Genomic DNA, 24230 nt, shown 5'->3' on the forward strand with positions numbered 1-24230 from the left:
TTTTCTAACTCAATTCAAACGTTTACTGAGGACATACTATGCTAAGTGTATTTGGTGATACAAAAGAGAAAACGACATCTTACAGCCTTCAGACTTTATCATTATCCTGCCTCTTCTCAGCTACTCCAGCATTTTTCCAGACACCTAAAAGTCTCAGATCATTTGTTCAACAACATATTTCTGGGCTGTTTCAGGGCTTTAGTGGCACTGACAACTTCTTTGTCAAATGTACTTTTTTTTTTTTTTTTTTTTTGAGACGGAGTCTCACTCTGTAGCCCAGGCTGGAGTGCAGTGGCCGGATCTCAGCTCACTGCAAGCTCCGCCTCCCGGGTTCACGCCATTCTACGGCCTCAGCCTCCCAAGTAGCTGGGACTACAGGCGCCCGCCACCTCGCCCGGCTAGTTTTTTGTATTTTTTAGTAGAGACGGGGTTTCACCGTGTTAGCCAGGATGGTCTCGATCTCCTGACCTCGTGATCCACCCGTCTCGGCCTCCCAAAGTGCTGGGATTATAGGCTTGAGCCACCGCGCCCGGCCAAATGTACATTTAAAATGCCCTTTTGTATCAGTCTTCTTTCCTTTTCAATAATATGGCATTAGGCCTTCATTACCCTTCTGCTAGACTGTAACAAAAGCCTCCTAACTGGTGTCTCTGACTCCAGTTTCTCACTCTAACTCATCCCGCTTCTGTAAGAACTGCTCATTGAAAAAAACTTTGTTAAGCTTGGCACTGTGGTGGGTGCTGAGGATACAAGAGATAAGATGTGAACTCTCTAACCTCAAGAAATTTAAAATCTAGTGAGGACGAGAGATGTGTAACTAGACCAGGAGTCATAATCTGTGAGACAGGTGCTCTGACAGAGGAAAAGAAGGGAGGAGTGAAAGAAGGAAAGGGAGGGAAGAAGTGCTCTGACAGAGGAAAGGAGGAAAAGGGGGGTGGAAATTTATTTTTTCTTTTACAAATATAAAGAATGTGAGAAGTAAGGAAATTAACTGATTATAGCCAGTGTACCAAGTGTGCTTCACATTTATTATCTTAAACGTAGCCTCCCTTCTAAGTGATTCTTAAATCTCTGTTTGAGTGAAAAAAACTGAGCTTCAGAGAAGTTTGTTATCATACCAGCAATCATACAGCAAGGAAGTGCTGCATGAAGCTGGGACCTAGCTGGATTTGAGAATACGTGTGCATGCCAGGAAAATCTTGGAGGAAGTACCCTGGAACTATGTCTTAATAGAGTAAAGGGAAGGATATTCCAAGAAAGGCAACAGATTTTAAAACGTTCAGAGGCAAAACAACACACATAGCAAGTAGCAAGTAGCTTGCAGCGGTGGTGTAAGAAGAAATAGGGAGAAAATGAGATGAGACAAGCAGATAACTACCTTATTAAAGTACAGATCTGATCATACCACTGTCTTGTTCCCTCTCACCTACCAAACAAAGTTAAACTGTAACACTACAGTTTAACTGTAGTTAAATGTAGTACTACATTCAGGGCTTTCTAGGATCTTGCAGTGCCAGTCAACTCCCCTCTTCTAGCTTATGCTCTTGCTTAGTATTTTTCAAAGATCACCTGCATTTAGTCACTTCTGAACCTTTGCATTTTTCCTTCCCCCTGGAATGATCTCTCCCTTTCTACTCATTCCGTCTCTACAGCAAATCCTACTCATCCTTTAAAATCCAGCTCAAATGCTTCCTAGTCCATGAAGCTTCCCAGTCGGAAAAACCTGCCTTTCCTCTGAATTCATTTAGCACTTTACACGTCTCTTGTGGCATTACCACAAGCTGTCCTGTTTATGAAGACTGGGTATTCAAAGGACCTTTCCTACTTAGTAACTATGTGCCCCTGGGCAAAAGCCTAACTTCTCTAAGCCTCAGTTTCACCTTCTGTAAAATGGATAACTTCCAACCTGTTTCACATTGTGAATACCCCCTAAAATATTAAAGCTGTTTGAGCTATGAAGCACTGCACAAATGATATTATTAATATGCAGCGTTTGTCCTGAGAGCTCAATTACACCTTCGAAGGCATGTGACCTTCACGCATATTTACGGGCCCCGAGTGCCTGGCACCATGTCTTGTACACAAGAGGCGTTCGCGTCGTCTTTGAACTATGAATGCAAGAAATAGGACTAAAGTTATGATCAGGGCAGCTAGGGTGGGGACTCTTGTTGCCCCCGGCAAGGCACGCATTTCTTGTCATCTGCTCGGAAGAAGCTACAAGGGGAGAGTCCAGTGAGAAAAAGGTTGGACGAAAGAGGCGATGTGACTGGGTCTGGTCTGGGGGACAAGCGCAGTCCGCGCGGAATCAGACCTACGACGAGAAGCGGTTAAGGAGGACCTACGTCCGCGCTACTGTGGAGGTCGCCGGGCTGGGGCTGGAGGCAGAGTCCGCGCCTGGCCGGGCCAGCGGCTTTTCGGTCTAAATAACGGGGTTTTCAGCCTGGACTTAGCTGAGGGAGCAGAAGATCGGGGTGACGGCTGTGGTGTGGCCGCAGGACCGGGGTGGGGAGGCCGGGAAGAGAGGGTTTCTTCAGGAGGGACCGCTGTCTTACCTGCAGCAGCCTCAGTTATGTTTTTGACAACTATAGCAACCAACTACCTCTCGCGAGAACTTACTTTTGGCAATCGCAGCAAGTTTATTCCAAGACTCGCGATAACCCTCTGGGGACTAGAGCAGGGAGCGCGACCCTGAGCTTCTGCGCCTGCGCCCTAGCGCCGGCTGTAGCCCTGTCATTTCGAGTCCCTGCTGTTTCCGCGGATGCTTTACCTTGGCGAGCGTTTGGGTTAAGTGCACAGGTTTCCATCTTTACATTTTGCTTTCTGGACTCTTTTATTTCAATATTTCTCCATAATAGTAGGGAAAAAAGCATAAGGAAGTTTAAAGAAAAAGGCCTTTATTAAACTGATTTGAAAACATCATTTAAATATTTGTGCGTGAAATATGCAATATTTTAAAAATGAGCCTGTCACGCACTGTTGATGAGAGTGCAAAATGACCCTGCTTCTAGGTGCTCAATATTTGTACAATAAACAGACCTGAAGTTTATGATGTTAATACAAACTTTTAATATTCAAAATTTAACATTAAAGAGCTAAAATAGCAAAACACAATAGCAACAACCTGGAAACAACCCAAGTGCCCGTCGACGGAATAGTGAATGAGTGGACCAATAAACTGTGGCATATTCACAAAGAGGCATATTACAGGCAGTCAAAGTTAATGAACTGCACAACGCAGATGAATTTTAGCAATATGTATACTTTAAATTGTTGCAGTATTAAGAGCCAGCTTGAAGGGACTCCCTTGGGCCAAATGAGGGACAATTTGAGCATGAAGTAAACAACACCATAACGGATTACAATCCATTGAATATGCAAGTCCGTGTTGATATAGAGAAACAGGAAAACTCCTTCGAAGTAGGATGCCAACACAGAAGTGTAGCAAGAAGGATGGAAATAGAGAACTACCATTTGACAACTACTGAGGAGGATGACTCAGGCAGGAGTGTTCAATGGACGCTAAGGCTGGTGGGTAGATGTTCTGTGAGGCATAGAATACTGGGGTGATTTTGGAATGCTTCTCCCATGGAATACTACTCGATTTCAGAGGGGAAAACAGTGAATGGAAGCAACCAACATGATCAGGTGATCATGGTTAACATCATCAGTGTTGGGAGGAGTCTACATTGTGAGCCTCCTGATGAAACACACTAAAATCCACAAAGTATCCCTTTTGGTTTTCCTACCATCAAAGGAACTCAGGTTGTAGACCATCCAAGGACAGGAAAGACTGGGAACTGTCTCTGACTGAGGTTATATGGCAACTAAATGCAATATGTATCTCTGTATAGCATTCTGGACCAGAAAGGAAAACAACATTGTTAGGACAGTTGGCAAAATGTGAATTAGCTCTGTGCATCACATACCACCGCGAACATGCCCGATCTCGTCTGAACTGGATGGTATGTTGTACCAATATTGAATCCCTGATGAGGAAGTTTGTTTGTTGTTAGGTAGGAGAGTGTCCCTGTTTAGGGGAAAATAAACACTGGTGTGTTCAGGAGTGATGAGAAACTATCTCTACAATTTGCTCTCTTGACTCTCAAAAGGTCCAGAAAAAGACTAACAAGGGATACATACACATGTACACACACATATGCACATGCATGCACACATGTACGCATACACACACAGTGAGCAATGAAACAAGTGCAATAAAGTGTTAACTATTTAGGAATCTGAGTGCAGGGGACATGGGACTTCCTTACACGATTTGGGCAACTTTTCTATACATTTGAGATCATTTCAAAACAAATTATTAAAATATATACATACACATAGCCACTCTACCTGGGAAATTCTTTGCTTAGGATATAGAGTTACCAGAGTCAAAATTTAAAATTTTTGTTTATGTGAATAAAGAAACATTATAAATACTAAAAGAAATACTTTTTGGAACTTGCAGTGTTACAGGTAATAAAGGTTCTCAAAATAAAACTACTGTGGCACTACTGAGTAAGGATTTCTCTCTGGATTTTTTCCCAAGTGAGGGTTTTGGGTGAATTTGCACTGAGGCAGCTATCTCACTTGCAAATGACACACTTTTTCTACATAATAAGCTGGGTTAGGCCGAGTCTTTAATAGGGAGCTGTTCTTCCAGAAATCGCTCATGATCTTGATCTACTTAGTACTTTGCTTCAAGGTCTTAGGCAAGCAAGGATAAATAACAGATGTCACTTCTTTAAACATAATTAATCTCCATTCAACTGTAGGGTACCTGAGAGCAAGGGCTGTATGTTACAATTTTCTTTTTTCTTTTTTTTTAAGACAGAGTCTCACTCTGTAGCCCAGCCTGGAGTGCAGTGGCACAATCTGGGTTCACTGCAACCTCCACCTCCTGGGGTCAAGTGATTCTTGTGCCTCAGTCACCGGAGTAGCTGGGATTACAGGCACCCATCACCACGCCCGGCTAATTTTTGTATTTTTAGTAGAGACAGGGCCATGTTGGCCAGGCTGGTCTTGAACTCCTAACCTCAGGTGATCCACCCAGCTCAGCCTCCCAAAGTGCTAGGATTACAGGCGTGAGCCACCATGCCTGGCCTTTTTTTGTTTTTTGTTTTAATTGAGACAGTCTTGCTCTGGAGTTCGGTGGCATGATCTCGGCTCACTGCAACCTCCGCCTCCCGGGTTCATGTGACCCTCCCGCCTCAGCCTCCCGTGTGTGTGTGTGTGTGTGTGTGTGTGTGTGTGTTACTCTTCTTTTATTCTCCTACAGTGCTTAGCAGTGGCCACTCTATTTGAAAGGCATTCAATACTTTTTGACTGATTTAAAACATCCACTTGTGTATGGAAAAAGCCCTCTTTAGTGGTATGGAAAATATAATAGTACTGGAATCATAATAAAATCATCTACATATGCAAACCAATTTCAGGGGAAAAAAACTATAAAAATCTCTTTCTAATAAAATTCAAATGCCTTGGTCTGAGTTTCAAAGGCCTCCACTAAATGATGCACTAGCTCAACAAATTCCTTTCTCATTACTCCAAAAGACATGTTTCTAATTAGCTAATTTGTTACTTCCAAAGTCAACATATTTCTGACACTCAGTAAAACAATCAAATGTATTGCTTATCCTCAAATTGATCTACAGATTGAGAGCAATCACAATTAGAATCCCGACTTTTTTTTTCCAGAAATTAACAAGCTGATCCTAAAATTCATATAGAAAAGCCAAAACAATCTTGAACCAGAAGAACAGTCGGAAGACTCACACTTTCCAATTTCAAAACTTTCTACAAAGTTGCAGTAATCAAGTAATGAAGACAATAATAAAGGCATAAAGATAGCCATATAGATCAAAAGAATCAACTGAATTGAGAGTTCAGAAATAAACTCTTACATTTATGGTCAATTGATTTTTAACAAGAGTGCCAAGATGATCTAATGGGATGTGGGAGGGAGGGCAGTAATATAGTCTTTTAAACAAATGGTACAAGAAAAAACAATGTCCACATTCAAAGAATGAATTTGGACCCTTACCTAACACCATATACAAAAAATAACTCAAAATGAACCAAAGACCTAAATGTAAGAACTAAAACTATAAATTTGAGGGTTTTCTATTTCTGTGAAGAATGTCATTGCAATGTTGATAGAGACTGTGTTGAATCTGTAGAGCACTTTTGAAGTATGAACATTTTAGCAGTGTTAATTATTCTAATCCATGAACATAGGATACTTTTTTTTTGTAGTAATTGTGAATGAGATTGCTTTTTTTTTTTTTTTTTCCAGATAGTTCACTATGGCATATAGAAATGCTACTGATTTTTGTATGTTGCTTTTGTATCCTGCAACTTTACTGAATTTATTACTTCTAGCAGTTTCTTGGTAGAATCTTTAGGGTTTTCTGTGTATAAGTTCATGTCATCTGCAGACAGGAAGTTTGACTTCTTTCTGTCCAATTTAGATGTCCTTTGTTTCTTTCTCTTGCCTAATTACTCTGGCTAGGACTTCCAGTACTATGTGACTAGAAGTAGTGAAAGTGGCTATCCTTATCTTGTTCCAGATTTTAGAGAAAAAGCTTTCACCATGTCCTCATTAAGTATGTTAGCTGTGGGTCTGTCATACATGGTCTTTATTGTACTGAGGTATGTTCCTTCCACATCTAATTTGTTGAGAGTTTTGTATTGTTTGGTCATGAAGGGATGTTGAACATTACCAAATGCTTTTTCCACGTCTACTGAGATTATCATATGGCTTTTATCTTTTGTTCTGTTAGTGTGATGTATCACAAAAATTGACTATCCACATGCAGAAGAATAAAACTAGACCCCTATCTCTCACCATTTACAAAAATAGCCTCAAAGGGGATAAAATATTTAAGCATAAGACCTGAAACTATTAAACTATTAGAAAAAAAAACAACACAGGAAAAAATGCTTTTGACATTGGTCTGAGCAAGGAATTTTTGGATAACCCTCAAAACACAGGCAACAACAACAACAAACATAGACAAGTGGGATTACATCAAACTAAAAAGCTTCTGCACAGCAAAGGAAACAATCAATAGATTGAAGAGACAGCATATAGAATGGGAGAAAATATTTACAAACTATGCATCTGACAAGGGGTTAATATCCAGAATATATAAGAAACTCAACACCAAAAAAGAAAAAAAAATGCAAAAAACAAAAACTCCCACAAATAATCTGATTTTAAAATGGGCAAAAGATCTAAATAGACGTGGCCGGGCGCGGTGGCTCAAGCCTGTAATCCCAGCACTTTGGGAGGCCGAGACAGGCGGATCACAAGGTCAGGAGATCGAGACCATCCTGGTGAACCCGGTGAAACCCCATCTCTACTAAAAAATACAAAAAACTAGCCGGGCGAGGTGGCGGGCGCCTGTAGTCCCAGCTACTCAGGAGGCTGAGGCAGGAGAATGGCGTGAACCCGGGAGGCGGAGCTTGCAGTGAGCTGAGATCCGGCCACTGCACTCCAGCCTGGGCGACAGAGCTAGACTCCGTCTCAAAAAAAAAAAAAAAAAAAAGATCTAAATAGACATTTCTCAAAAGAAAGTATACAAATGGCCAATAGATTTATGAAAAAATGTTCAACATCACTAAACATGAGGAAAATGCAAATAGTGTATCTACACAAACATAGATAGCATAGCCTACCACATACCTAAGTCATATAGAGTATATCCTATTGCTTCTAGGCAACAAACAGGTATGGCATGTTACTATACCGAATACTGTAGGCAATTTTAACACAATGGTAAGTACTTGTGTATCTAAACATAGAAAAAGTACAGTAAAAATATGGTATAAAAGATAAATAGTACACCTGTAGAAGGCACTCATAATGAATGGCACTTGCTGGCCTAGAAGTTGCTTTGGGTGACTGAAGGAATGAGTAGTGAGTGAATTGTGAAGGCCTACGACATTACTATATACTACTGCAGACTTAATAAACACTATATAATTAGGCTACACTAAATTTATTTTAAAACTTTTAAATAATACATTTACTTTAGCTTACTGTAACATTTTTGCTTCCTAAACATTTTTTTTTTCCCTTGGAGTTAGGGTCTCGTTCTGTCACCCTGGCTGGAGTGCAGTGGCATGATCATGGCTCACTGCAGCCTCAATCTTCTTGGGCTCAAGCAAACCTCCTGCCTTTTTGTATTTTTTTGTAGAGATGGGGTTTCACCATGTTGCTCAGGCTGGTCTTGAATTCTTGGGCTCAAGTGATCCACCTGCCTCGGCCTCCTGAAGTGCTGAGACTACACGCGTGAGCCACTGCACTCAGCCTAAACTTCTTAACTTTTTGACTCTTATAGCTATACAAAAATATTTTCTGTACGCCCTTATAAGTTTTTTAAAAATTATTTTTTACAGGCCTTCTACAGGTATACTATTTATCTTTTATACCATATTTTTACAGGTGGCTCACGCCTGTAATCCCAGCACTTTGGGAGGCCGAGGCAGGTGGATCATAAGGTCAGGAGATCGAGACCATCTGGCTAATATGATGAAACCCTGTCTCTACTAAAAATACAAAAAAATTAGCCGGGTGTGGTGGCGGGCACCTGTAGTCCCAGCTACGCAGGAGGCTAAGGCAGAAGTATGGCGTGAACCCAGGAGGAGGAGCTTGCAGTGAGCGGAGATCATGCTGCTGCACTCTAGCCTGGGTGACAGAGTGACTCTGTCTCAATAAATAAATAAATAAATAAATAAATAAATAAATAAATAGTTTTTTACTTTTTGAGCTTTGTTAAAAACTAAGACACAGGTCAGGTGTGGTGGCTCTGGCCTGTAATCCTAGCACTTTGGGAGGCTGAGGTAAGAGGACTGCTTGAGTCCAGGAGTTACCAGCCTGGGGTGACATGGTGAGACCACGTCTCTTCAAAAAACTTAAAAATTAGTGTGGTGTGATGGCAAAAGCGTGTAGTCCCAGCTACTTGGGACGCTGAGGCAGGAGGATCGCTTGAGGCCAGGAGTTCAAGGCTGCAGTGAGCAATTATTCCACCACTGCACTCCAACCTGGGTGACAGAGCAAGACCTCAAAAATAAAAAAAACAAAGACACAAATACACACATTAGCCTAAGTCTACACAGGCTCAGGAAAATCAAGATGACTGTTTTCCACCTGCACATCTCATCCCACTGGAAGGTCTTCAGGGGACTAACACACATGGAGCTGTCATCTCCTAAAACAATGCCCTCTTCTGGAATACCTCCTGAAGGTCCTACCTTGGGTTTTTTATAGTTAACTTCTTTTCAATGAGTAGATGGAATATACTCTAAAATAATGATAATAAGTCTAGCATTAGTAAGTACTAAGTGATAGGAATTTTTCAGCTGTGTTATGTTATGGAATTACTGTCATATATGTAGTCTGTTGTTGACTGAACCTTCATTATGCAGTGCATTGTTGGTGAGAATGTAAATTGGTACAGCCACTGTGGAAAATAGTAGAGGGTTCCTAAAAAAATTAAAAACAGAACTACCATATGAACTAACAATCCCATATATCCAAAGGATATGATATCAGTATGTCAAAAAGATGTCTGCACACCCATGTTTATTGCAGCACTATTCACGATGGCCAAAACATGGAATCAACCTAAGTGTCCATCAACAGATGAATGAATATGTGGTAAATTTACACAATGGAATACTATTCAGCCATAAAAAAGAATGAAATCCTGTCATTTGGAACAACTTGAATGAGCCTAGAGATCATTAAGTGAAATAAGCTAGGCACAGAAAGACAAATACTGCATGATCTCATTCATATGTAGAATCCTAAATTTTTTTTTTTTTTTTTTTTTTTTTTGAGGCTGAGTCTCACTCTGTCACCCAGGCTGGAGTGCAGTGGCAAGGTCTCGGCTCACTGCAACCTTCACCTTCCAGGTTCAAGGAATTCTCATGCCTCAGCCTCCTGAGTAGCTGGGATTACAGGCGCATGCCACCACACCCAGCTATTTTTTGTATTTTTAGTAGAGATGGGGTTTCACCATGTTGGCCAGGCTGGTTTCGAACTCCTGTCTTCAAGTGATCCACCCACGTCAGCCTCCCAAAGTGCTGGGATGGATTACAGATGTGAGCCACTGCACCTGGCCTTAAAATGTTGATCTAATAAAAGTAGAGAATAAATAGTGGTTACCAGAGGTTGGGAAGGGGAGGGAAGAGGGAGGACAGGGAGAGGCCAGTCAATGGATACAAAGTTACAGTTGATAGGAAGAATAAGTTCTAGTGTTCCATTGCTCTGAATGGTGATTATAGTTCATGGTAATGTATTACATATTTCAAAATAGCTAGAAGAGAGGATTTTGAATCTTCTCTTCACAAAAAAGATGACTGAGATGATGGATATGTTAATTACCCTAATTTATTACATATTGTGTACATGTATCACAATTATACTGTCCCCATAAATATGTACAATTGTATCAATTAAAATGTTTTAAGTCTTGAAGAAAAAATAATTTAAAAATTTTGTACATCAAAAGACACCATCAAGAAAACAAAAGCCAACCGATGGAATGGGAGAAAATATTTTGTGACTTGTGTATCTGGTAAGAGTCTACTATCCAAAATATATAAACAACTTTTACAACTCAACAGAAATACAAATTACCCAAATTAAAAATGGGCAAAGTATTTGAACAGATATTTTTTTAAAGAAGATATGCAAATAATCAATAAGCACAAAAAATATGCTCATTAGTCACAAGGGAAATGAAATGAAAATCACAATCAGATGCCACTTCATATCCACCAGCATGGCTATAGTGAAAAACATAGGCAATGATAATAAGTGTTGGCGAGGATGAGAAGAAATTATTAACCAGGTTTGTTCTGCCCGTGCTGGGTAAACCAATCACTGTGATGACACATTTTGCAAAAGAGAAAAGATTTATTCACAAGGCAGCCCAGCAAGGGGGCAGGTAAATAGTTCTCATATCTGCCTTCTGAAAATAAGGCATAGGGATGTTTATGGGTTAGAGAAGCAGGGTGGTCTAAGGCATGGGGAAAGGTGATTGGCAGTGGGGGAAAATGAATCATCCAGTGATCTGCACAAGTGTAGTCAGGATTCATGGCACTTCATAGGATGACTGTTCAGAAAATGGTGACATTAGCATCATCTGAAGGTGCAGTGTTTAGCCTGTGATGTCAAAAGGCTACCTCTTCGGCATTTGCTCAGGCCTGGTTGAAGGGTCAGTGGTTGCAACCAGTTTGAACTGGAGAGGAGCTGCCCCAAGTTCCTGAAAAGCAACTTAAGTGACCGTTACCATGGTGACATGTTATTTATAGATTATATAGGAAGCCAGCAAAGGTTAAATGGTGTGGTCTTCAGCTACATAGAAAAAAACAAAAGGCAAATGACCAAATTGCAGGGCAGACTTTTTGTGGATCTAATCAGATTAACCCCCAGTTTCAAAACTTTATTGCTGATAGGATAATAATATGGTACAGCCACCTCAGTAAACAGTTTGGCAGATCCTCAAAAAGTTAAACACAGGCCGAGTGCGGTGGCTCATGCCTGTAATCCTAGCACTTTGGGAGGCCAAGGTGGGTGGATTGCCTGAGCTCAGGAGTTCGAGATCAGCCTGGGCAATACGGTGAAACTCCGTCTCTACTAAAACGCACACACACAAATTAGCCAGGTGTGTGGCGGCATGTGCCTGTAATCCCAGCTACTTGGGAGGCTGAGGCAGGAGAACTGCTTGAACCTGGGAGATGGAGGTTGCAGTGAGCCAAAATGGTGCCACTACACTCCAGCTTGGGAGACAGAGCAAGACTCCGTCTCTTAAAAAAAAAACAAAAGTTAAACATAGATATACCATATGATCTAGCAATTCTTTTTATTTGAGACAGAATTGTCTCACCGTGTTGGCCAGGCTGGTCTCGAACTGTTGACCTTGTGATTCACCTGCCTAGGCCTCCCAAAGTGCTGGGATTACAGATGTGAGCCACTGTGCCTGGCCTAATTTTTGTATTTTTAATAGAGACAGGGTTTCACCATGTTGGCCAGGTTGGTCTTGAACTCCTGACCTCAGGTGATGATTCAGCAATTCTACCCCTAAATGTATAGCCAAGATAGTTGGGAACATAGGTCCACACAAAAACTTAAACATGAATGTTCACAATAGCATTATTCATAATAGCCAAAAGGTGAAAAACACCCAGATGCCCATCAACTGATGAATGAATTTTTTAAAATGTGATATAACTGGTCAGGCCTACGTGGCTCATCCCTGTAATCCCAGCACTTTGGGAGGTCAAGGCAGGCAGATCACTTGAGACCAGGAGTTTGAGACCAGCCTGGCCAACATGGTGAAACCCCATCTCTACCAAAACTACAAAAAATTAGCCGGGCATGGTGGCACACACCTGTAATCCCACCTACTCAGGAGACTGAGGCAGGGGAATTGCTTGAACCCAGGAGGCAGAGGTTTCAGTGAGCCAAGATCGTGCCACTGCACCCCAACCTGGGCAACACAGCAAGACTCTGTCTGAAGAAAAGAAAAGAAAAAGCAATATAGCCAGCCACAAAACAGAATGAAGTACTGATTCATGCTATACCACAGATGAACCTTAGAAACAGTATGCTAAATGAAAGAAGTCAGACACAAAGGGCTACATATTATAAGATTCCAGTATTAGGAAAGTCCCAGAATAGGCAAATCCAGAGACAGAAAGTAGATTAGTGGCTGCCAGGGACTGAGTAGGAGGGTGAGGAATGAGGAATGACCACTGATTGGGTAAGGGGTTTCTTTTTTGGGGTGAGGAAAATGTTCAAAAATTGATTGTGATGATGATTGCACAAATTTGTGAATATGCTGAGAACCACTGAATTGTACACATTATTTTTTAGAGATGGGGGCCTCACTTTGTCACCTAGGCTGGAGTGCAATGGCACAATCATAGCCCACTGTCACCTCGAACTCCTGTGCTCAAATGATCCATCCTCCTGCCTTGGCCTCCCAAGCAGCTAGAACCACAGGTACGCACCACCACACACAGCTAATTTTTTTAATTAATTTTTTGTAGCAACGGGGTCTTGCCATCTTGCCCAGGTTGGTCTCAAACTCCTGGGCTCAAGGAATCCTCCTGCTTTGGCTTCCCAAAGTGCTGGGATTATGCACAGCTGAATTGTACATTTTAAAAGGGTGAATTGTATATATGAATATATGGCTCATATTTTTAAAAGCTTAAAAATATGTTGCTTGGGAAAGGACTCTGGGAAGATGGCAGACAGAGTAGGAAGTACCAGAAATCTTCCTCCCCACCGAGGTTGTCTGAGGTAACTATTTTGGAATTCTGGAGTCTACTGAAGGTTTGCAACTTCCAGAGGAAGACCTGGATGGCAATTTGGACTATTAATTTCTTTTTTTTTTTTTTTTTTTTTTTTTGAGACGGAGTCTCGCTCTGTCGCCCAGGCTGGAGTGCAGTGGCGCGATCTGGGCTCACTGCAAGCTCCGCCCCCGGGTTCTCGCCATTCTCCTGCCTCAGCCTCCAGAGTAGCTGGGACTACAGGCGCCCACAACCGCACCCAGCTAATTTTTTGTATTTTTAGTAGAGACGGGGTTTCACCGTGGTCTCCATCAACTGACCTTGTGATCCGCCCACCTCGGCCTCCCAAAGTGCTGGGATTACAGGCGTGAGCCACCGCTCTTAGCACAGTAGCAGCTACCCATCCTGTGGGAGGCGAGTGTGCATTTGTTCCTGTAGGAGCCTGCACATAGCCTGTGGGAGCCAGGGTAGGCAAAAAAGGATCCTATCCTCCAAATATGAGATATCTGTGCTGATTCCTGAACACTGCTTCTGATCACAGGGGTACAGACAAAGAAGCAGGGGCCATTGCTGCACCTCCCCCAATTGTTGCAAGCCTCTCCCTCGTCAGGTGAAGTGACTTTCAGGGGATTGAAAGGTCTGTCTTTACCCCTACCCTTCATTTTTCTCTTTTTCTCCCTTTGGGGTGCAGACATTAAAGACAAGGACATACATATATGGGGAAAATCAGAAAGTGGCAACCCACACCTAGGGAAAGGTACAGGCTCAAAAAGACCTGAGAAGACCTTAAGTTTATACCTCAGTATGGTCCTTGGCACAGAGACAGCATACAACAATTAAAATAAATAAATAAATAAATAAATAAATAAATAAATAAACAAATACAGTAACAAAAAATAGCAAACCCTGGGGAAAGGAGAGAATCCAATTTTCAGAGTTACCATATTATTAAACCCAAATGTATAATTTTCAATGCAGAAAATCACAAGGCATACAAAGAAACAGGAAACTATCCCCAATCAAAGGCAAAAATAAACAGAAACTGTCTCTAAAAAAAAGACCTGGTGACAGATCTATTACACAAAAAAATTTAAAAACCTGTCTTAAAGGCTGGCTGTGGTGGTTCATGCCTATAATTCCAGCACTTTGGGAGGTCAAGGCAAGAGGATCACTTGAGGCTGGGAGTTCAAGAGCAGCCTGGGCAACACAGTGAGACCCTGTCTCTTAAAAAAAAAGAATTTAAAAATAAGCCAGCCAGGTGCAGTGGCCTGTGTCTGTAGTCCTAACTAGCCACTTGGGAGGTTAAGGTAGGAGGCTCACTTTGAGCCCAGGAGTTGGAGGCTGCAGTGAGCTTTGATTGTGCCACTGCTCTCCAGCCTTGGTGACAGAGTGAGATCCTGTCTCAAAACACAGAAACAAAAAACTGTCTTAAAGATATCAGGCCAGGCGTGGTGGCTCATGCCTGTAATCCCAACACTTTGAGAAGCCAAGGTAGGCAGATCACTTAAGCCCAGGAGTTTGAGACCAGCCTGGGCAACACAGTGAAACCCTATCTCTACTAAAAAATACAAAAAATTAGCTGGACGTGGTGGCACACACCTGTAGTCCCAGCTACTCGGAGTCTGACATGGGAGAATCAACTGAGCCAGGTAAGTTGAGGCTGCAGTTAAGCTGTGATTGTGCCACTGCACTCTAGCCTGTGTGATAGGAGTCCTCACTCAAACCCTGTCTCAAAAACATAAAATAAAAGAGATGATCAAAAAACTAAAGGAAGATATGGAAAAAGTCAAGAAAATGATGTATGAAGAAAATGGAAATATCAATAAAGAGACAGAAAACCTAAAAAGGAACTAAAAAAATTCTGGAGCTGAAAAATACAATAACTGAAATGCAATAATTCACTAGCAGGATTCAAAGACAGATTTAAACAAGCAAAAAAAGAGCAAGTCAACTTGGAAACAGGACAATGGAAACTGAGTCTGAAGAACAGAAAGAAAAAAGATTGAGGAAAAGAGAACAGAGCCTAAGGGACCTGTGAAACACCATCAGGTGGACCATCATACACATTGTGGGAATTCTAAAGGACAAGAAAGAAGAAGAGAAAATATTTGAAGAAATAATGGCTTAAAAGCTTCCTAAGTTCTGTGAGACATGAATATAAACACCCAAGCAGCCCAATGAACTCCAAGTAGATGAACTTAAAGAGAGCCACATTAAGACACATTTTAATCAATCAAAGTTTCTTTTTTTTTTTTTTAAGACGGAGGCTCACTGTAAGCTCTGCCTCCCAGGTTCATGCCATTCTCCTGCCTCAGCCTCCCAAGTAGCTGGGATTACAGGTGCCTGCCACCACGCCCGGCTACTTTTTTGTATTTTTAGTAGAGACAGGGTTTCACCGTGTTAGCCAGCTTGGTCTTGATCTCCTGACCTCGTGATCCGCCTGCCTCAGCCTCTGAAAGTGCTGGGATTACAGACGTGAGCCACCGTGCCTGGCCTTTAATCAAACTTTCTAAATCCAAAGAGAGAATCCTGAAATCAGCAAGAGAGAAGTGATTTACCACATACAAGATTTTTTTTTTTCTTTTTTTGAGACGGAGTCTCGCTCTGTCGCCCAGGCTGGAGTGCAGTGGCTGGATCTCAGCTCACTGCAAGCTCCGCCTCCCAGGTTCACGCCATTCTCCTGCCTCAGCCTCCCGAGTAGCTGGGATTACAGGCGCCTGCCACCACGCCCGGCTAATTTTTGTATTTTTAGTAGAGATGGGGTTTCACCGTGTTGGCCAGGATGGTCTCGATCTCCGGACCTTGTGATCTGCCCGCCTTGGCCTCCCAAAGTGCTGGGATTACAGGCATGAGCCACCGCACCCAGCCTAGATGTTCTTAATAAGATTATCAGCAGATTTCTCATCAGAAAGAATAAGATGATATATTTAAAGCGCTAAAAGAAAACAAAAACTGTCAACCCAAGAATCCTATATCTGGCAAAACCATCCTTAAAAAGTGATGAGGAAATTTACATATTCCTAGATAAAAGCTGGGAAAGTTCATTACCACTAGACCTGCCCTACAAGAAATGGTCAAAGAAGTCCTAGTCCTGCAGGATGAAATGAAAGGAGACTAGACGGTAACTTGAAGCCCCATGAAGAAATAAAGATCTCAATAAAGGGTAAATATATGGGCAATTATAAAAGCTAGTGTTATTGTAATATTAGTCTGTAACGATACTTTTGGTTTTCTACATGATTTGAGACAAATACGTTAAAAAAAACTAAATGCTAGTATGACTGTAATTTTGGTTTGTAACTCCAAATTTTGTATTCTATGTAATTTAAGAAACTAATGCATTTAAAAGAATTAGTTTATGTTTTGGAGCACACAATGTAAAAAGATGTAATTTTGTGACATCAACCAAAAGGGTGAGTGTTATTACTTTAGGATGTTAAATGTAATCCCAATGGTAACCACAAAGAAAATAGCTATACAATATACACAAAACAAAGGGAAATGAATTTAAATGTTTCACTACAAAACAACTAAACACAAAAGACAGTAATGCAGGAAATGAGGGACAAAAAAGCAATAAGCCATATGGAGAACAAATAGCAACACAACAGAAGTTCTTATCAGTAATTACTTTAAATGTAAATAGATTACATTTCCTTTTTTTTTTTTTTTTTTGAGATGGAGTCTTGCTCTGTAGCCTAGGCTGGATTGTAGGGGCATGATCTCAGCTCGCTGCAACCTCCACCTCCTGGGTTCAAGCAATTCTCCCACCTCAGCCTCCTGAGTAGCTGGGATTATAGGCACATGCCACCACAACCGGCTAAGTTTTGTAGTTTTTGTAGAGACGGGGTCTCACCATGTTGGCTAGGCCAGTCTCGAAGTCCTGACCTCAAGTGATGCACTGGCCTCAGCCTCCCAAAGGGCTGGAATAACAGGTGTGAGGGATTAAACTTTCTAATCAAAAGACAAAGACTGGGCCGGGCTCGGTCGCTCACGTCTGTAAATCCCAGCACTTTGGGAGGCTGAGGTGGGCAGATCACGAGGTCAGATCGAGACCATCCTGGTTAACATGGTGAAACCCCGTCTCTCCTAAAAATACAAAAAATTAGCCGGTGTGGTGGCGGGCACCAGTGGTCCCAGCTACTCAGGAGGCTGAGGCAGGAGAATGGTGTGAACCCGGGAGGTGGAGCTTGCAGTGAGCCGAGATCATGCCACTGCACTCCAGCCTGGGCCACAGAGCGAGACTCCATCTCAAAAAAAAAAAAAAAAAAAAAGACAAAGACTGGCAAAATGGATTTTTAAAAAATCCTTGGGAGGCTGAGGTGGGCGGATCACAAGGTCAAGAGATCGAGACCATCCTGGCCAACAGGGTGAAACCCCATCTCAACTAAAAATACAAAAAATTAGCTGGGCGTGGTAGCACACACCTGTAGTCCCAGTTACCAGGGAGGCTGAGGCAGAATCGCTTGAACCCGGGAGGAAGAGGTTGCAGTGAGCCAAGATTGCTCCACTGCACTCCAGTCTGGCAACAGAGTGAGACTCCGTCTCAAAACAAACAAAAATCCAACTTTATGCTGTCTACAAAACACTCACATTTGATCCAAAGACACAAACAGATTAAAAGTTAAAAGACGGAAAAAGACACTACATGCAAATAGTAACCAAAAGACAGCAGGGGAGGCTATAGTAATATCAGACAAGATAGACTTTAAATCAAAAGGTTATAGGGGCTGGGCATGGTGGCTCATGCCTGTAATCTCAGCACTTTGGGAAGCCGAGGCGGGCAGATCACCTGAGGTCAGGAGTTCAAGACCAGCCTGGCCAACATGGCAAAAACCTGTCTCTACTAAAAATACAAAAATTAGCCAGGCATGCTGGAGGGCACCTGTAATCCCCACTACTTGGGAGGTTGAGGCAGGAGAATTGCTTGAACCTGAGAGGTGGAGGCTGCAGTGAGCTGAGATTAGGCCACTGCACTCCAGCCTGGGCAGCAGAACAAGACTCCATCTCAAAAAAAAAAAAAAAAAAAAAAAAGAAAGGTTATAGGGGACAAAGTATATTATATAATAAAAAATTAAATACTGCAAGAAGATATGACAATTATGAACATCTACACACCTAATAAGAGACCACCTAAATATATGAAGCAAAAACTGATAGAATTAAAGAAACAGTTTTACAACAGTAACTGGGGACTTCAATACCCCATTCTCAATAATGGATAGAAAAATCAGCTATAAGGAAAAAGATAACTTAAATAGCACAATAAACTAGATCTAATGGACACATACAGAACACTCCATACCTAACAATGGTAGCATATACATTCTTCTCAAGTACACATGGGATTTTCACCTATTAGGTTGGGTATTATCAAAAAGGTAAGACATAGCAAGTGTTGGCAAGAATGTGGAGCAAAGCGAACCATTGTACACTGTTGGTGGGAAGGTAAATTGGTACAGCCATCATAGAAAACAGTATGGAGGTTTCTCAAAAAATTAAAAATAATATGATACAGCAATACCACTTCTGGGTATGTATCTGAAGGAAATGAAATCAGTGTCATAAAGAGGTATCTTTACTCCCATGTTCACTGCAGCATTATTCACAATAACCAAGATATGGAAACTACTCAAGTGTCCATTGATGGATGAATGGTTAAATAAATTATAGTATATATACACCATGGAATATTATTCAGCCTTAAAGGAGGAAATTCTGGCCGGGTGCAGTGGCTCACGCCTGTAATCCAAGCACTCTGGGAGGCCAAGGCGTGTGGATCACCTGAGGGTCACGAGTTCAAGACCAGCCTGGCCAATCTGGTGAAACCCCATCTCTACTAAACAAAAAATTAGCCGGGAGTGGTGGCAGATGCCTGCAATCCCAGCTACTCAGCAGGCTGAGGCAAGAGAATTGCTTGAGCCCAGGAGGCGGAGGGTGCAATGAGCTGAGATTGCACCACTGCACTCCAGCCTGGGGAACAAGAGTGAAACTCCATCTCAAAAAAAAGGAGGAAATTCTGCCATTTGTGACAATGTGAACTATAAACTTAGAGATCATTATGCTAGGTGAAATAAGCCAGACACAGAAAGAGAAATATTATATGCCATTTATATGTGGAATCTAAAATAGCTGAACTTAAACAGAGTGGTGGTTGTCCAGGTGAGAGGTGGGGAAAATGGGGAGATGTTGGTCAAAGGGTATAAACTTTCAGTTATAAGATGAATAAATTCTAGAGGTTTAATGTAGAGCATGGTATCTATAGTTAATAATGTATTGAACACTTAAAATTTGCTATGGTAGTAGATCTTAAGTGTTTTCACTACACACGAAAAAATGGTAACTATGTCAAGGTGACAGATATGTAGTTAGCTTGACCTTAATTGCAGAATCATTACGCAAGAAATGCTGATATCAAAACACCATATTGTACACCTTAAATATATGCAATTTTTTATTTGTAATAACTCAATTTAAAAAAGAAAACAACTGGAAAAAAAGTAGGCTATGTATCTTAAGCATATAAACATTTGACCCTTTCTTAAAAGGTGCTACAGGTAATACTCATCTATTTTCTATGTGGAAAGTGTTTATGAATACAGAACCAATTTATGCAAAATAAGATGCAAATTATTCTAGATGTAAAGAGATGAAATTTTTTTTAAAGTACACAGTTTTGACATACTGTCCACTCTATCAAGCAGACCTAGAGGGATTCTGGAAGGCAGAGCTTTCAGCAACCTTCTAAAAAATTATGCAATGTTATTACACGGAATCAGAGATTGCTGTGATTTTTATTCAATTTGACATCTTGATGAGAATGAAAGTAGTAAGAATGAAGGTTTACAAACATTGCAATATTACTGTATCATTGTGATATGGCTTTACATTGATTATATGTAGAGAACAAAGTAACATTAGATTTAAGGCAATAACAACATGTGCAAACCAAGCACATTACCCTGATACGGTCCTTGATAGAAAGCTCTTTTGGTTAGCTGATGTTTGATATTGCTGCATGCAGGTCATTGCTCTGAAGGATAAGCTATGAATAGAATTTTTTTTCATTAAAAAAAAAAAAATCCCTCCTACTGGCCCACAATAGCCAGAAGAAGTCTTCGGTAATCTCCACTCGTGTCACCTGCAATCATTGTGCCCAGAGTCTTCTGATACATCTGAGCAAACATCTGTTTTATTTGTACAAGGTCAATCTGCATAAGAAACAATATTTCTGTTAGAAAAGCAACTGTGATAACTGATATTTATTAAAATTCTTTTAAAATAATAATATCTTAATAATAATCAAAGCTGAAGGAGGAAAACACCAAGTGACTGACATTTTATGGCTGGCACTCATACCAATGCTAGCACTACCCAATGAAGGTCTGATTCACAATTCTGTAAAATACTGGATAAGGGTAGTACTAGTTTCATCTATTATTCCAAAGATACCAGTCATTTAAAGACATTTGATAGGATGACTATTACCAAAACCAAAAAATAGTCAGATGTCATGAAATGGGAACACTTGTACACTGGTCGATGGAAAAGTAAAAGGGTGCAACTGCTATGGAAAATAATATGGTAATTCCTCAAAGCAAAACAAAAAAACTCCCAAAGAATTACAATATGACCTAGAAATTCCACTTCTGGGTATATTCAAAATAAGTGAAAGCAGACTTGAACAGGTATTTGTACACCCATGTTCATAGCAGCATTATTCAGGTAGAAACAAACCAAGTCTCACAGATGAATAAAAAAAAAAAAAAGGTGGGATACACGTACAATGGACTATTTATTACTCAGTCTCAAAAGGAAGGAAATTCTGACATGTTACAACATGAATAAACCTTGAGGACCCTATGCTAAGTAAAAGATGACAGTCACAAAAAGACAAATATTGTATGATTCCACCAATATGACGCACCTAGAGTAGTCAAACACAGGGACAGAAAGTCACATGGTTTGTTGCCAGCAGTTGGGAGAAAGAAGAATGGGGAGTTACTGTTTAAGGAGTATGGATTTTCAGTTTTGTAAGTTGAAAAAACTTCTGAAGGTGAATGGTAGTGATGGTTGCATAACTATGTGAATGTACTTAATGCTACTTAAAAATGGCAAATTTTTATGTTATGTATGTTTTTTTTGCTTTTTTTTGGTGACGGAGTCTCACACTGTTGCCCAGGCTGGAGTGCAGTGGTGCGATCTCGGCTCACTGCAAGCTCCGCCTCCCGGGTTCCCGCCATTCTCCTGCCTCAGCCTCCTGAGTAGCTGGGACTACAGGCGCCCGCCACCGCGCCCGGCTAATTTTTTGTATTTTTAGTAGAGACGGGGTTTCACTGTGGTCTCGATCTCCTGACCTTGTGATCCGCCCGCCTCGGCCTCCCAAAGTGCTGGGATTACAGGCTTGAGCCACCGCGCCCGGCCTATGTTATGTATGTTTTATCACAACTTAAAACATCCTGCTTAGAAAATTTAAGTTAAAGAACAAAGTTTCTTTCAAAATACCATATTCTGGTTGTTTTCTTTAAAAATAATCTACCTTCTTTGCTATAACTTAGGGTTTTTGGCCAGGTGCGGTGGCTCACACCTATAATCCCAGCACTTTGGGAGGCCAAGGCAGACGGATCATCAGGAGTTCGAGACCAGCCTGACCAACATGGTGAAACCCTGTCTCTACTAAAAATACAAAAAAATTAGCGGGCGTGGTGGCACACACCTGTAATCTCAGGTACTCAGGAGGCTGAGGCAGGAGAATCGCTTGAACCCAGGAGGCAGAGGCTGCAGTAAGCCGAGATTGTGCCACTGTATTCCAGCCTGGGTGACAGAGCGAGACTCCGTCTCAAAAAAAACCCCCCCCACACACACACACACAAAACCCAAAAAAACCCAATAATAATAATAATAATAATAATAATAATAATAATAATTTAGGGTACTTTTTTTAACACTGGATCTCTGTCACCAAGGCTGGAGTGCAGTGGTGTGATCACAGCTCACTGCTGCAGCCTTGACCTTCTGGGCTCAGGTGATCCTTCCACCTCAACATCTTGGGTAGCTGGGACTACCACGCCCCGCTAATTTGTGTGTGTGTGTATTTTTTGTAGAAATAGGTTTCACCATGTTGCCCAGGCTGGTCTCAAACTCCTGGGCTTAAGCAATCCTCCTGCCTCGGCCTCCCAAACTGCTGAGATTACAGGAGTGAGCCACCACACCCCGCCATGTTTTCTTTCAATTAAAAGTTCAGGTTGGGTGTGGTGGCTCACACCTGTGATCCCAGCACTTTGGAAAGCCGAGGCGGGTGGATCACTTGAAGTCAGGAGTTCAAGGCCAGCCTGGCCAATATGGTGAAACCCCATCTCTACCAAAAAATACAAAAACTTAGCTGGGCACGGTGGCGCACACCTGTAGTCCCAGCTACTCTAGAGGCTGAGGTGAGAGAACTGCTTGAACCCAGGAGGTGGAGATTGCAGTGACCTGAGATCGCACCTCTGCACTCCAGTCTGGGTGACAGAGACCGTGTCTCCAAAAAACAAACAAACAAACAAACAAAAAGGCACAAATGTCATTTCTTCTGAGAAAACAATAATTTTTTATAAGTGCAGTAAATATATAAAGTAAAATTTAAAAAAAGAGGCTATATTTAAGGGTACAATGATGAATATTTTAAAAACTTTATTACTAATAAAGGATGCTAAATTTAAATAGTGTTGATATCCAATAGGATTAATCTACATAGGCTTTTCATATAATTTTTATATAAGCAAAATGAAAATCAAAAGATAAATGTCTAACTTCCCATCAATTTGTATTCTCCATTGACCTTCTCAAGTAGTAAAATCTGTTAGTATTATCTTCATTAGGGCAGAGTGGCCTATTTCACTAACACAAGCTTCTCCCACAGCATGAGGAAAGTGAATTTTCTGTTCTTTATACCACCTCTTTTAGGTGACAAAGAGAGCTCTTTCTTACCATTTTTGAGGGATTGACAACCAACTGGGGAACTTCTAAGAAATCAACATTGAACATGGAGTAGACTCGACAAAAAGAGAGAGGCCTGCCTCACCTCACTTCGAGTGACCACAATCCTGACCAGGGTGGAGTCATCTGTGCCAGCACCTTTCATAGCATAGTAGAGCCTCTCAGCAAAGAAGGCAGGGCGGTTCAGGGCACACTGCACTGCAAGTTAGAGATGGTTGAGACATGGAATCATGATCTGACAAGAAGTGTACCCCTCCAGCTTCATTTATCACTTCTAGCCCGCCTTTGATTATTTTCTCTGTAATCATCTCAGAAGCATGAGGTGAGTTAAGGATGTTCAGATGTTCTCCTCCTTGATTTTTTTTGAGAAGGCTCTCTGTCACCCAGCCTAGAGTGCAGTGGTGCAATCATGGCTCACTGCAGCCTCCCAGACTCAGGTGACCTTCCCACCTCAGCCTTCTGAGTAGCTGGGTGTGAGCCACTGCCCCTGGCCCGACATTCCACTGTTAATACCAATGTGTTACTAATACTCCCCTTAGTCCTAATATCCATGAGAATGAAACTTTCACTTTGTTAGACATCTGTGTATTAGACCACCAGAAACTGGTTAATTTCAAAAAGGAAATGAGTCTCACTGGGCTGAGTACCTGAAATACCTGTTTTGAGGACTCAAACTGCTTCATGGTGATACTGTGAGTTCCTCAGGGCTTTCCCTTTCTCTTTAAAGGAAGTGCTACAACTATCAGGTATTCTTGCACAGTTCTCAAGAAAGGCCTACAGATGAAGGCCAAATAATCCCCAAAGAGCCCTGCTTGATCACAGCACTACCACTCATAGGAAATTGCATGTAAAAATACAGGATTGTTTCTGGGGGCTTGTCCAATAAAGAAAACAAAGAACAAAAAACAAACCCCAAAGGATTAGGAGGTCACCTACTGCCTAAGCAG

The 24230-nt window shown here is 41.4% G+C and overlaps 2 protein-coding genes across 7 annotated transcripts in view; both read right to left on the reverse strand.

Annotated features, from left to right (window-relative positions):
* The window catches only part of LOC105466224 (cilia and flagella associated protein 70), a 125482-nt gene extending 122867 nt beyond the window's left edge, over positions 1-2615 (reverse strand). For 2 of the 4 annotated variants that reach the window (XM_071068764.1, XM_071068761.1), the window contains exon 1: positions 2553-2615. The gene's annotated coding sequence lies outside the window, so the exon portion shown is untranslated. The other 2 variants (XM_071068763.1, XM_071068762.1) reach the window with 2 other exon arrangements.
* Positions 2616-20080: 17465 nt separating this feature from the next.
* The window catches only part of LOC105466022 (annexin A7), a 40495-nt gene continuing 36345 nt past the window's right edge, over positions 20081-24230 (reverse strand). For all 3 annotated transcript variants that reach the window (XM_071069742.1, XM_071069740.1, XM_071069741.1), the window contains 2 exons: positions 23369-23481; positions 20081-20516 (listed from right to left, as the gene is read on the reverse strand). In XM_071069742.1, coding sequence (XP_070925843.1) covers positions 20394-20516; positions 23369-23481 — 236 coding nt within the window. In that variant the 3' untranslated portion in view covers positions 20081-20393. The remainder of the gene's footprint in view (positions 20517-23368; positions 23482-24230) is intronic.

This window comes from Macaca nemestrina, chromosome 9 (assembly GCF_043159975.1).
Source record: "Macaca nemestrina isolate mMacNem1 chromosome 9, mMacNem.hap1, whole genome shotgun sequence".
Lineage (NCBI taxonomy): Eukaryota > Metazoa > Chordata > Mammalia > Primates > Cercopithecidae > Macaca > Macaca nemestrina.